The 13,995-nt window shown below is 41.2% G+C and overlaps 1 protein-coding gene across 1 annotated transcript in view; it reads left to right on the top strand.

Moving 5' to 3' along the window:
- The first annotated feature begins 208 nt into the window (after positions 1–208).
- The window catches only part of LOC143030295 (alpha-2-macroglobulin-like protein 1), a 44,071-nt gene continuing 30,284 nt past the window's right edge, over positions 209–13,995 (top strand). The window contains exons 1-8 of the mRNA XM_076193448.1: positions 209–380; positions 1,860–2,107; positions 5,178–5,294; positions 7,415–7,569; positions 9,236–9,323; positions 9,952–10,183; positions 11,493–11,605; positions 12,707–12,859. Of these exons, the coding sequence (XP_076049563.1) occupies positions 209–380; positions 1,860–2,107; positions 5,178–5,294; positions 7,415–7,569; positions 9,236–9,323; positions 9,952–10,183; positions 11,493–11,605; positions 12,707–12,859 (1,278 nt within the window). The remainder of the gene's footprint in view (positions 381–1,859; positions 2,108–5,177; positions 5,295–7,414; positions 7,570–9,235; positions 9,324–9,951; positions 10,184–11,492; positions 11,606–12,706; positions 12,860–13,995) is intronic.

The raw sequence follows: 13,995 nt of genomic DNA, 5'->3' as shown, positions 1-13,995 counted from the left end.
TGTGTGTGTGTGTGTGTGTGTGTGTGTGTGTGTGTGTGTGTGTGTGTGTGTGTGTGTGTGTGTGTGTGTGTGTGTGTGTGTGTGTGTGTGTGTGTGTGTGTGTGTGTGTGTGTGTGTGTGTGTGTGTGTGTGTGTGTGTGTGTGTGTGTGTGTGTGTGTGTGTGTGTGTGTGTGTGTGTGTGTGTGTGTGTGTGTGTGTGTGTGTGAAATGTTTAACCTCTTACATTTTGCATTTAGGGAATACCTGATCGTCACCCCGAAGAAATGGCATCCTGGAGTACCAACCAAAGTCTGCGTCTTCGTGACGCGCAAAAGCAACCACGAAGACAAAGTCACCATCGGAGTTGACTCGTTCAATGTCACGGTCGCCTTCACACACGGTAAGAACGGATCCTCACGACGTTTAGCCACTTTACTGTGGTCTTCATACGGGAGTTCCAGGCGCTCCCGAAGAGAAGTTTCTCGAAGGGTTCGTAGAGCGAGAACTAGAAGGGGTCAGTGGTGACGAGACGGTGTTGTTCAGAGAAGAGGTGATCTCCAGGAGGCTGGGAAATACTGATCTAGATTGTAGAGTTTGAAAAGTAGCCAGGATAGAGTCTATAGAGTGTGTTACCTTGACGTACTCTTATTTTTTTTTTTTTTTTTTTTTTAAGAATATTCCTGTAATATTGAGACCAATGATGACTGCTTCTTGCAAGAAACGTTACTTAAGGGTCACATATGGGAAAAGACAATCTCCCCACCGTCTGTCTACGACCCATATCAACACCCTTCTCTCCACACAGAGGTGCAGCCCCGAGGGATTGGCGTTCGGTCTTCGGCCTGGACTCAAAGGATCTCTTTTCCTCTCACCTTCTCTTGGTTGTTGCTCTTCCTCTTCTTCTTTTCTTTTTTTTTCATTTGAGGAGAGTTAACTACCAGCAACTGCTCATTGATCTCCTTTTAGCACTTGGGAAAAAACACCCCTGTGCTCATACAGTACAGGCAGCAGTCTTAGAGGGGGTTCACACGGTCTAACGGTTCGTCGAACGCGGTTCGACAGACAGACAGACACGTCTTTAAAGTGATGATGTGTGAACGTGTGAATGGGGTATTTGGTTGTGGAACAACGTGTTCGACAACCAAATACCCCGTTCACTTTACATCACTTTAAACACGTGTCTGTCTGTCGAACCGCGTTCGACAAGCCGTTAGACCGTGTGAACCCCTTTTAACAGTTCTTCCTCGCTCACATGTCCCTCTGCTGTTTCTGCCTGTGTATGTTTGTTTCCTTGTGTGTGTGTGTGTGTGTGTGTGTGTGTGTGTGTGTGTGTGTGTGTGTGTGTGTGTGTGTGTGTGTGTGTGTGTGTGTGTGTGTGTGTGTGTGTGTGTGTGTGTGTGTGTGTGTGTGTGTGTGTGTGTGTGTGTGTGTGTGTGTGTGTGTGTGTGTGTGTGATTCACCATGGTCTTGGATCACGTATTGTACTCGTGGTCGACAGCTATTACCCCCCCTGATGAGAGCTCAAAGCTCATATATGGCCCGATCTATGGATGGTGGTGTGACCTCACTCCCCCCAACTCCCCGGCCACGAGAGGTGGAGTGCCGGCTCGCACTGCTTTGATGCTGAAATTGTTTCATTCCTGGGCGAGAATCCAATTCGGACCACTGGATGGATGGATGGAATAACCACGATTGCTGCGATCCGGTGTGTGTGCGTGAGAGAGAGAGAGAGAGAGAGAGAGAGAGAGAGAGAGAGAAGGCAGAATGGGCCGGAGATTACTGCCGACTACCGTGGGACCACTCTTTTCCGCTCACAAGAACAACAACAACGCGGGTCATCCATCCACTGACTGACTGGGATCGTTTCCGTTCTTGACAGGAGGAGGAGGAGGAGGAGGACATCTGGCCTGCGCCCAACTGGCTCTACCTGAAGGGGAAGGAAGCAGAACACTCCGAGTGTTTGGGTCTGTCGCTGGGGAGGACTTCGAGGACAAGAGACCGATATGGATCATTTCGTTGTACAAGATCTTCATCCAAACGGACAAGTTCCTGTACAGGACGGGGCAAGATGTCGAGATCCGTTTGTTGACTGTAGGAAGACCTAATGTCTTTGTACAATATGACAATGTACGATTTCGTGTTTTTTTTTTTGTTTTGTTTTTTTGCTATGTTTACTTGTTGAGGATTATCCTCTCGTGTGTGTGTGTGTGTGTGAATGTGTGAGTATTTACCTAACTGTAGCGTCCAGGAAAGGAGCTACGCTCGTTGGGTCCCGTCTCCTATCCGTGTGTGTGTGTGTGTGTGTGTGTGTGTGTGTGTGTGTGTGTGTGTGTGTGTGTGTGTGTGTGTGTGTGTGTGTGTGTATGTGTGTCTGTGTCTGTGTGTCTGTGTGTGTGTGTATTCACCTCACCTCGGATCTGCTGCAGTCTCTGTCGAGACAGCCAGACACCACCCTACGGCAGTGAGCTCAGAGCTCCTTATTAGCCGATCTCTGGGTAGGTCTGAGACCACTCACACACCACACACCGGGACAGCAAGGTCACAACTCCTTGACTAACGTCCCGTACCTACTCGCTGCTAGGTGAACAGGGGCTACACGTGAAAGGAGACAAACCCAACTTATCTCCGCCCGACCGGGGAATCGAACCCCGGTTCTCTGGCTTGTGAGGCCAGTGCTTTACCAATCCGCCACCGAGCCGGTGTGTGTGTGTGTGTGTGTGTGTGTGTGTGTGTGTGTGTGTGTGTGTGTGTGTGTGTGTGTGTGTGTGTGTGTGTGTGTGTGTGTGTGTGTGTGTGTGTGTGTGTGTGTGTGTGTGTGTGTGTGTGTGTGTGTGTGTGTGTGTGTGTGTGTGTGTGTGTGTGTGTATCTGTATGCGTGTGTGTGTGTGTATCTGTATGCGTGTGTGTGTGTGTGTGTGTGTGTGTGTGTGTGTGTGTGTGTGTGTGTGTGTGTGTGTGTGTGTGTGTGTGTGTGCGTGCGTGTGTGTGTGTGTGTGTGTGTGTGTGGTGTGTGTGTGTGTGTGTGTGTGTGTGATTCAGCATGGTCTTTTGGATCGCGTGTTGGACTCGTGATCGACATCTATTTCCCTCCCGGAAGAGAGCTCAGAGCTCATATATGACCGATCTGTGGGTGATACTGTGACCTTACATGCACACACACACACACACACCCAACTCCCCCCCACGAGAGTTAGAGTAACGACTCGCAGTGCAGCGATACTGAAATTATTTCAGCCCTGGGCGGGACTCAAACCCGGACCGCCGTAATGGCAGCTGGGAACTCTACCACCGCGCCACCGTGAAGATCCAAGAAAAGAGGGAGTGAGGGAGGGAGGGAGGGAGAGGTGGGGATGAAATGGGTGGGAGTGGATTTATGCCTTTTGATTTTGGCTACCTCCCTTGTAAGGGGGAAAAAGCCATTGTGTGTGTGTGTGTGTGTGTGTGTGTGTGTGTGTGTGTGTGTGTGTGTGTGTGTGTGTGTGTGTGTGTGTGTCTGTGTGTGTGTACTCGTCTATGTCTTTACAGAACAGAATTATATAATTTGTGTTTTTTTTTCAGAAACCATGTACACACTGAACACACTAATTCTCTAGCATTTAACAATCTTTTTCAGCAAAAAAAAAAAAATGTCACTAACTTTTGTTGAATGTAGTTATATTACATTTTTTTTTTCAAATGAAGAGGAGCATAATGCCGACAGGAGACCTTTTGGTCCATAACTGATCATGTCTCCTTTTCCCTCTATCCCACACAGCTGGAATCTGTATTTATAATAATACAGTTCAGCACACACACACATACACACAATTCGTGGCGCAGTGGTTAGAGTTCCCGGTCGCCACTACGGTGGTCGGGGTTCGAATCCCACCCAGGGCTGAAGTAATTTCAGTATCGTTGTGCTGTGAGTCGTTACTCCAACTCTCGTGTGCGGGGAGTTGGATGTGTGTGTATGTGTGTTTGTGTGTGTAAAGTCACAGCATTACCCATAGATCAGTCATATATATGAGCTCTGAGCTCTCTTCCGGGAGAGTAATAGCTGTCGATCACGAGTCCAACACGTGATCCAAAAGACCATGCTGAAACACACACACACACACACACACACACACACACACACACACACACACACACACACACACACACACACACACACACACACACACACACACACACACACACACACACACACACACACACACACACACACACACACACACACACCATATTCATTGCTCAAAGGAAAAAGTGACGGCTTGGTGTGTTGCAATGATTTTCAAATGCTGGGCGGGAACCCAACTCCAGACTTAATTAAGAGCTACCAGCGAGTGTGTGTATGCGCGGGTGTGTGGTTGTCTTCTTGTATATTTTTCAGTGTGTTTTATTTTTGTGTATTAGCCCTTACATGACCCAAGATGACATAGAAAATGTATTTTACCATTTTTCTTGTGTTGTTCTTTGTTATTTATGAATCTGTTTATCGTTACTGTTTTCTTATTAATTTATTTATTTGATTAATCTTATTCTGTTATTCATCTATTTATTTGATCGATTTAATTGATTTTATTTATGGTATATATATATATATATGTATATATACATATGTATATATATATGTATATATGTATATATATATATATATATATATATATGTATATATATATATACATATATATATATACATATGTATATATATATATATGTATATATATTATATATATATACATGTATATATATATATACATATATACAATACATATATATGTGTATATATATATATATGTATATATATATATATATATATATATATATATATATATATCATCTATTCTTTTCATTACAAAGGGAGAAGATGCCGACAGGAGACCTTTTGGTCCATAAGACGGTCGAATGCGGAAAAAATAAACAAATAAGTAAGATAGATAAATGAATAAATGATGAATAGAAATAAAAAAATAAAACCAATCTATAATAGATAATATATAGAGGAATAACAGAAGATAAACAGATAGATAATCATAACCAAATAAATAATGATCAACAAACAAATAAAAAATGACAGCCATTATAAAAAAATTATTTGTTTATTTCTTTTATTTTTTGTTGTTTGTTTATTCATCTATTTCATTTCGTTTATTTATCTATTTGTTTTATTCATCTTTTACTTTTTTTTTTATCTTTTATTTGTATTTTCCTGAAGTACGACCTAGTCTGGGTTGAGGCGCCAGGAGGTACCCGAATCCAACAATGGCAGAATGTCGACAACAGTCAAGGCCTCGTCCACCTGAAGTTCAGAGTTGCATCGCAAGCTTTGCAGGTCAGTAAAAAATCCAAAAACTTTCCTTCATAGGGAGACGAAACTCGAACACGTCCCCACTAAATACTTCTCAATTTTGATCCACGCGCGTGTGTATGTACGTGTATGTGTGTGAATGATAATGATAAAGATTATAGCAATCGGTTTGAATTAACAGTGAAACAGTGGCACACTAACAATGTACAATCAGATCTCATTCTAGGACTAGAATAGATTAAGTTAATGATATGCATTATGGACGGAATTGCTCTGTTTTGTTGTCGTGCCTAGTGGCGTGGCGTGGCGTGGGAGGGGAGCGTTGGGTGGGAAGAAGTGTCGATAATGAGGGGGAATGAATAGATCTTTTCCAAACTTCCTCATTGTGTGTGTGTGTGTGTGTGTGTGTGTGTGTGTGTGTGTGTGTGTGTGTGTGTGTGTGTGTGTATGTGTGTGTGTGTTTGTGTGTGTGTATATTCATATGTACAATGAACTACCAAAGTCCATTCGCCACTCTACCTCGTTTCCAACCACTACTAAGCTTCATAGATTCTTAAATGCAGGACAGCATATGACACGATTGCATACTACCGCTGTCTGTTGTGTAAATGTGGCGGCACACTAGGCAGGCTAGCATGCGTGATATTTGCTTTCGCTATTTCGTTTGAGTAGAAACGACTTTGGTTACAATATTCTAGGATTCCGTAAGGACGCCTCAACCACGTGTCTAACATTGGTGTTCTAGCTTTAACTTCTCTTAGCTCGTCACTCACCTTCTCAACCTATGCCGCCGCGAGAGTAGTTTGACATTTGTCAATTTGAAAAACAAAAGATTGTTGCCGAAGTCGTGTCTACTCGAAGCAAGTAGCAAAAGCGAGTAGCATGCTAGCGAGAAATGCCTGATGTGCCGCCAGTTTTAGGATCTTTGTGATGGTGGAAAGAGGAGGTCCTACAGGACGTTCACATTCGCTTGCTGACTGTGGCGGGACCCAATGTCCGTGTACAGTAAAACGATGTACGATTTTATTCTATTTTACTTTATTTCATTTCATTTCATTTTATTTTATCTTATTTCATTTCATATATTTTTGTCTCTCGTTGGCTATACTTCTTTGCTGGGACCTATGCTCTCATGTATTTTGTATGTTCCCATGTGTGTACAGCTACACAGAAAACTATCGTTAGTAGGGGTGTCGAAACATTCGCTAATGAACATAACCTTATGATACCGAAGGGTTGGTATTTCTGGGGTTCGAATTGTTCGAATTCCTTCTGAATGAATATATGAATCGAATAATAGTTCCGGAGTTCATATGGATTCACTATGACATGATAATCTTATTTCCGATGGAGACTTCAACCTGTCTCAAATAGTTTCGTTGTTTTGAGTCAAAATGATTAGCGTGATTTACTAACGATAGTTTTCTGTGCAGCTGTACCTAGCCATGTCTTTACTGAACAAGATTAAATCCTATTGTGTCCTTTTTTTGAATTTCAGATTGTATTACAGATAATAAGGAATTAATAATTTAGTCACAACAATCCCCTATGTACGAAAGGGATGCGTAGCTTTAAAACTTTTCCTATGTTGGTAATTCGTATGTAGAAGTGAGGCCGGCGCCATAGTCGCTTGCGCGGTAAATTTGGTTCTGTAAAAAAAAATTCCTTATTTTTTCGTACTTTTTTTCTTCGTAGGATTCAAGCATATGTCTTTCGTATAGAGAACACTGTTTCCATTTTTTTTTTCCCTTTTCGTACCTTCGATCTTGATTTTTTTTTTTTTTTTTCTGTAGGGAACTGATTTTTATTTTTGTTTTCATCTCTCTCCTGTTGCGAACTGTTTTTTTTTTTTTTTTTGTCTCCTGTTGGGAACTGATTTTTGTTTTCATCTTTCTCCTGTTGGAAACTGATTTTTATTTTTATTTTCATTTTCCTACTGTTGGAAACAGATTTTGATTTTTTTTTTTTTCATTTTTCTCCTGTATTACAGGGGAATGATTTTGATTTTTGTTTTCATCTTTCTCCTATAGGGAACTGACCTTTTTTTTCTTTTTTCTCCTGTTGGGAACTGATTTTTATTTTAGTTTTTATTTTCCTCCTGCTGGGAACAGACTCTGATTTTTGTTTTCATCTTTCTCCTGTAGGGAACTTACACCATTTTCGCACAGACGACTAAAGGGAAATCTTCTCAGCACTTCAAAGTGAAGGATTACGTCCTGCCAACATTCTCGGTCTCTCTCAGCCTCAAAAAGTACATCCTCGGGACAGATTCGAGCGCAACTTTCACTGTTTGTGCCACGTAAGTGATCCTAGGAAGTGTGTTAAGCCTCATTGACAAGGGACTAATTAGCCGTTAGTTCCAGTGACTTGTAGGCCGCCCCTCACTAGCCCGCCGTCAATACTCAATAGCAATAGCATCTAATAAAGTAGTCTCGTATCAATGAGGTTTTAGGAATACAAGTCTAAGAACTAAAAGCACTCTAGTACGTGGATAAAGAATATATAGTTTCGGTTGAAACTAACTCTCTTTTATGCTGATTTTACTGTTTTGTGGGAAATAAGTCACGTGAATGTTTGTGTGAAGATGATGTGAAGTATAGCTCCAAGTATGAGAGTATCAGTAGCTAGAATAGAATTGTTTTCCAAGGGATCCTTCCCCAGTGTATTAATCCAGCTTAACCCAACCTTCTATGATATGCTGTCACAATTCATCTTGGCACATGGAGTGTATTGACAGTCACAAGTTCAAAGAGAGAGACAGGCAGATAAAAGGGAGAGATAGACAAATAAAAGAGAGAGAGAGAGAGGAAAAGAGAGAGAGGGAGAGAGAGAGAAACTGAAGTAGAGAAAGAAACCCACCGAGAAAGATAACTATTCCTATGACGTCATTCTTTGTTGACGTTTTGAAAGTTGACGGGTCCGCCCCTTTCTCGGCGTTGATGACATCACTCATTGCCAGATAGCGCCAGACATACCTTTATAACTTACAGTATAATTTTGAGAGATTGATTACACCTATTGATACTTATATGCTCGCCTCTGAGTCTTGTGTTTTAACATTTCATTCTAGTATGTTTAACTTTAAACTATCATGTTTATTTTTGACTCATTTACTGTGGTCGAATTTAGCACTGAATTTGGTCATTCATTCTGAGAATTATTGACCACTCTCTGAGAAAAACAACAACAACTTCTTAGCATTTTTTTTCATATATTCATGTCCTCCTAGTGTATTGATGTTTCCTTGAAATACAAAGGAGATGCAAACTGCAACAGAGTCAACAGTTGGTCATGAAGGGGCCGTTTGTAGATTGAAACGGGGTGTAAACGACGGAAACGGCCTTGGGCTTATGAGCTCACGATGCTTAGAAATAGTAGCAAGATCACTCCGGGATCACCGTTTGCAGTAAGTAGTCTGTTACGAACAGTTGGTGAAGGTACAAGTGTCGTGCCGAGGAGAGAGTTGGAGTTTTCTTGATTCCATCCATTGTCTCAGGGACGAGTACCTTCACCAGCTGTTCGTAACATACCGCTACAAATGGTGACCCCGGAGTGGCCTTGCTCCAAAATAAGTTAGTCTGGAAGTTAGATTCCACATATCTAATACTCATTTGTATAACATACATGTAGTTTTCTTTTTGGTACTTATTCAAGAGTATACAATTCACTTGCGTGGGGCTCTTTCTTGTAAGAAGAGTGTTAAAGTCATCTCGATGATCAGCTTCCTTGTAGGAGGAGCGTACTTACTTACCCTTTTACGACTGCTTGCTATCACAAAGCAAGGACGATGCCATTGCGCCACTCGCGACTGTACAAAAGGGAACGATCTGGAAGACCTGTGGTACAAGGGTTCAAGCCCCCACAGGAGGAGGAGCTTGTTAATTCATTTGTCGTAACGGCACACATGTATGTATGTGCAATGCATACATGATTATGGGATATGATGATACACGTTTCTCTTTCAGTTATACCTTTGGTCAGCCTGTCTCTGGCGAGGTGACTTTGAATTTAAAGGACAGATGGAGTTCCTACCAAAGGACAATCACAACTGAGGTCAGTCGGGAGTGAAATGCAATGAAAAGACGAGCTGGCCAGTAAACACACACATACAACCACAAATATATATATATATATATACATATATATATATAATATATATATATATACATACATTCCCAGTACTATTACATTGACATTTCTTCCTAAACCCTCTATATGCAGGAAAACCACCAAGGAAAATGATAAATTGGTGACCGAGCGCTATCGTCTATTTAGACGCTCGGTCATTGATTTATTTTCCTGAGTGTTTTTTTTTCTGCATATTTAGAATCACGAGTTCATGTGATTTCTCATGGATGCATACAGACACACACATACACACACACACACACACATACACATACACACACACACACACACACACACACACACACACACACACACACACACACACACATATATATATATATATATATATATATATATATATATATATATATATATATATATATGTATGTATGTATGTATGTATGTATGTATGTATATATATGTATGTATATGCATACACTCGTAGTTAGCAACGGTTGTTGGCAAGATAGTCAGGCCGTTTGAATCTCGATTGTGATGGGCAGCCAGCCAGCCAGCCAGTCACAGCTCTTTCACCGATGCACTTTGATTACAGGTGTCAGGCTGCGAAGATATCCTCGCGAGTCTCGAACCAGAGGGCCAGATGCTCCCTTCTGGCCTCTTTAGACTCTCCGCCGTGGCCACAGTGGAGGAGACGGGCACGGGAACCACGCAGGAAGCATCCCTCAACGTCCCCATCCATCGCTCCGTCTTGCAGTTCAAGGGTTTAAAGAAGGACTATGAGAAATATGCTATGCCGGGCCTGCCTTACCAACTCGAGGTGAGACGTTTGGCGCATTCTTGGTGAGGGGACCTGGCTGATGGTGATGGTGGTGCTGCTGCTATTACAGGGGGGTTTACACGCTCTAACGGTTCGTCGAACGCGGTTCGACAGACAGACAGACACGTCTTTAAAGTGATGTAAAGTGAACGGGGTATTTGGTTGTCGAACAACGTGTTCGACAACCAAATAACCCGTTCACTTTACATCACTTTAAACACGTGTCTGTCTGTCTGTCGAACCGCGTTCGACGAACCGTTAGACCATGTAAACCCCCTCTTATGCTGTACTGGGTCTCTTTCCAAACATAACCCTAACACCCTAACCCGACTTGACCAGACCCTAAGCTAACCAAAACTAGCCTGACATACCCTAAGCAGACCTAAGTTCACCCGACCCAACCCAATGCAGCCAAACCTAATCTAAGCAAACCTAACCAAACTTAACCTAACGACGACATCAATCAACCAAAGTGCATTCCAGGGAAAGGACCCGACACATCTGAATGAAGGCGGGGAAGGGAGGACCTGCTGGGAAACAATTCTATTTTAGCGAAACAGACGCGTCTCTACTCGCGTCAATGTGTGGTTAGGTCTAAGTATCTAGTGGTGTAAATGTTAATCTTGAAAAGTGAGAGAAAAAGAAAATAGAAATACTGGGGCCGAAGGTGAGAGTAACTACAAATTAATAGATTTCATTGTCATACTAATGAAAATCATTATTGTGATGAAGGTGAGTGAGACATAATTGCCTTCAGTTGTATTGATAGCGTCATATTGTTGGAACATCTTTGAAATAATAATGAAAACAAATCTTGATGTACCATAACACTGAGGTAAACATTTTGTTCGTATACTGTGCTGTGCGCTGCTACAATCAATCCAACAAGGGAATGAAAAGAAGAGAGGTTATTAAGGAAACTGTGGCACGCAAAGAAGTAAGAAGCTTTGGCAAGGCCTAATGTGTGCTAGGCCTTACACATAACTCTGATAAAGAACAGAAATTCTCGTGCATCCGTTGTTTATCTTGAAGATGAACAATATTTATCCAGAAGGTTTTCTATACATAACTGTAGTTGGCTCCATTCAAAGTGAAGATCCCTGAAGAACTCTGTCTAAAAAGAGAAACAAGAATTCTCGAGCATCTGTTGCTTTATCTTACTAGCAAGGCATTTGTCACTCCTACTAGTTTAGCTGTTCATAACACTAATTTCTTGTTGATTTTTTGGCGAGGAACGTATCGACTTGAACGCAGATGCAATTGATAATGAATAACACTTAATTCATCACTTGTATCGCTGTGTTTACATTCCACAGCAATCGATGAACCTCAGAAAGAGATCAGGTATGGGTTTGCTCAGAAACTCCAATACCTTTGTATTGGCCATGGATACAGGAACAACGACTTGTACGCACAGATGATGGGGACCGTGTGTTCAAGTAGAACCCAAGCAGAAAAATGCGTCTATACTCCTCCGATTCCAAACGTTTTCAACATTTCACCATGGAATGGCAATGGGTTACAACCACTGTGGTTCGGTGGTACCGCGCGCATCCGGGGACTGAGTGGAGGAATTTCGACGTCTGCTTGAGCCACTCTGAGTAATGGACCCCGATCGTTGCTCCCCTCTGGCTTGAGGTGACTTGGTGACATCACTGTGTGATGCATCAGCTTCCTCCAGGTATCGTTTCTGCAGCGGCGGCATATCGTGGACACCGACTTCTGCGTTCATGTATGAACCATTCCGGACCAGCCCCGGAAATCACGGGGCAAAAACGACAGTTCTTGCACAAGCAAAGAAATTAACCAGCTTGAGACATCCCTGTATATTGCCATTGGGTTTATCTAACTGAATCTTGAAACTTGGAACTGTGTTACCCTCAACTGCCTCTGTGAGAAGTTGATTCTCTTCCTTGACAGCGCAGCTGATGATACAGTATTGTTTCTTCCTACATCTAGACCGAACGAACGTCCTGACAGCCAAAAGCTATTGCTTCTCATCTGTTGCAAACAAATTGTCTCCAATCTTACCCTTTTTATCGTAAATAAAGACAGGAGTCAATGACAGACACCTAAAAGATATGGAATCTATCTCACCATGGAGGTATTCTCATGGACAATATTGTAGTCATCTTTCGAGTGGGATCCAAAGCTACACTCAAAAATGTTGATTCCATTTAATGAACGCAATGGGAAGACTTTTTTTTTTTTCTAGGACAACATAGTCTACCTAGAAAACATAAGACTCAATTTGAACAATATTGTAAAATGAGCTCTCAAGTGGGACCCAAGGCACCGATAAAAATCTTGATTCCATATGTTGGGCATAATGGGAAGATTATCATTTTCTGGGGCAATATAGTCTTCCTAGAAAACATAAATCTCAATAGATCAATTATTCAAAGTTGCTTTTTGATAGCCCCAATGCTTTCCGCAGGAAGGTTGTCCATAGAGTAGTTTTTTTTGCTTCATTGACTACCTCTTATTTCCCATACATTGGTGACATACAACTTTCTTTTTACCTCAACAGCTTCTGGTTTCGTTCCCCGACAATGCACCTGCCCCCAACGAAACCATGCAAGTTTGTGTCCACTCGTCTTGTAAGAACTATATGACAGATGCTCAAGGGATTCTCCGGGCTCCAATTCTTGTCTACAGTAAAGAGCAGAGCATCGGTGTTACCGTAAGTGTGTCGATAAATATGTGTGACCTGTTTTCAGGAATATACATGGGTAGTGTAAAGCTGAGGAAGTTGAAGGCCTGGAGGTCCTTGCGAGTGCAGAAGAATATGCCAGACTGTAAAAGAAGGTTCCTTCTAGCTGGGCAATAACAGAATCACAGTTGTCAACTATACACAAGCCGGTTGGCTACTGAGGAAATTAAAATTCTATTTGAGAGTGTGGGCCCCTGTAATGTTGCCATACAGATGGCGTCCCTTAGATGGACATCAAAAATGTTACTAGGGAGATACATACATGGTACATGACAGTAATATTACAATTACGTTACACAGGTACACAACACAATGGTACAATACAAATATGCTATGTTATAATATCAGCTATCCACAGGAACGACCTCAATCATCGGTACGATTCTGTCAATAACAAAGCTTAAGGCCATGACAACATACTCACCATATTTGTAGTTGATTAGGCGTTGCTATCACCATTTGATAACCATACATTTCTTTTCTAAGGAACTCACCTATATAACCAGGTTTGTCTAAAATAGCGTTTCCCAAGATTCTCCGACCCTAGCACCCGCTGTAGTCAGGTCTAAGCAGTCCAGCACTCTCTAACTAATATCTTGTTACTAGAAGAATAAAGGAATTTGCACGTATGCATCGCATCTTAACACCCTAGGTTATGAAACGCTGTTATTAAGATAATAAAAATATATGTATGGAGAATTTTCTAATTATTTTTATCTAACTTTCCTGGTATAACCGAAATACATGCATATACATATATACATGTACATGCCAATAAATCACAAAAACACGTGATTCACAAAATGTGGAAAATAAAATGAAAGGTGACCGAACGTCTTCGTCTATTCAAGACATTTTCAAGGTACAGAGTAAGGTGGTAGTGACGTTATATATACAATATATATATATATATACATATATATATATAAATATATATACATATATATATATATATACATATATATACATATATATACATATATATATATGTATATATATATATATATATATATATATATCTATATATATATATATATATATATACATAGATATATATATATATATATATATATATATATATATAAATATATATGCACATGTAACGT

Source organism: Oratosquilla oratoria, chromosome 12 (assembly GCF_046742065.1).
Source record: "Oratosquilla oratoria isolate Oo_2021 chromosome 12, ASM4674206v1, whole genome shotgun sequence".
NCBI lineage: Eukaryota > Metazoa > Arthropoda > Malacostraca > Stomatopoda > Squillidae > Oratosquilla > Oratosquilla oratoria.
The sequence above is the reverse complement of the archived record's forward strand: the minus strand, read 5'-3'. Positions and strand labels throughout refer to the sequence as shown.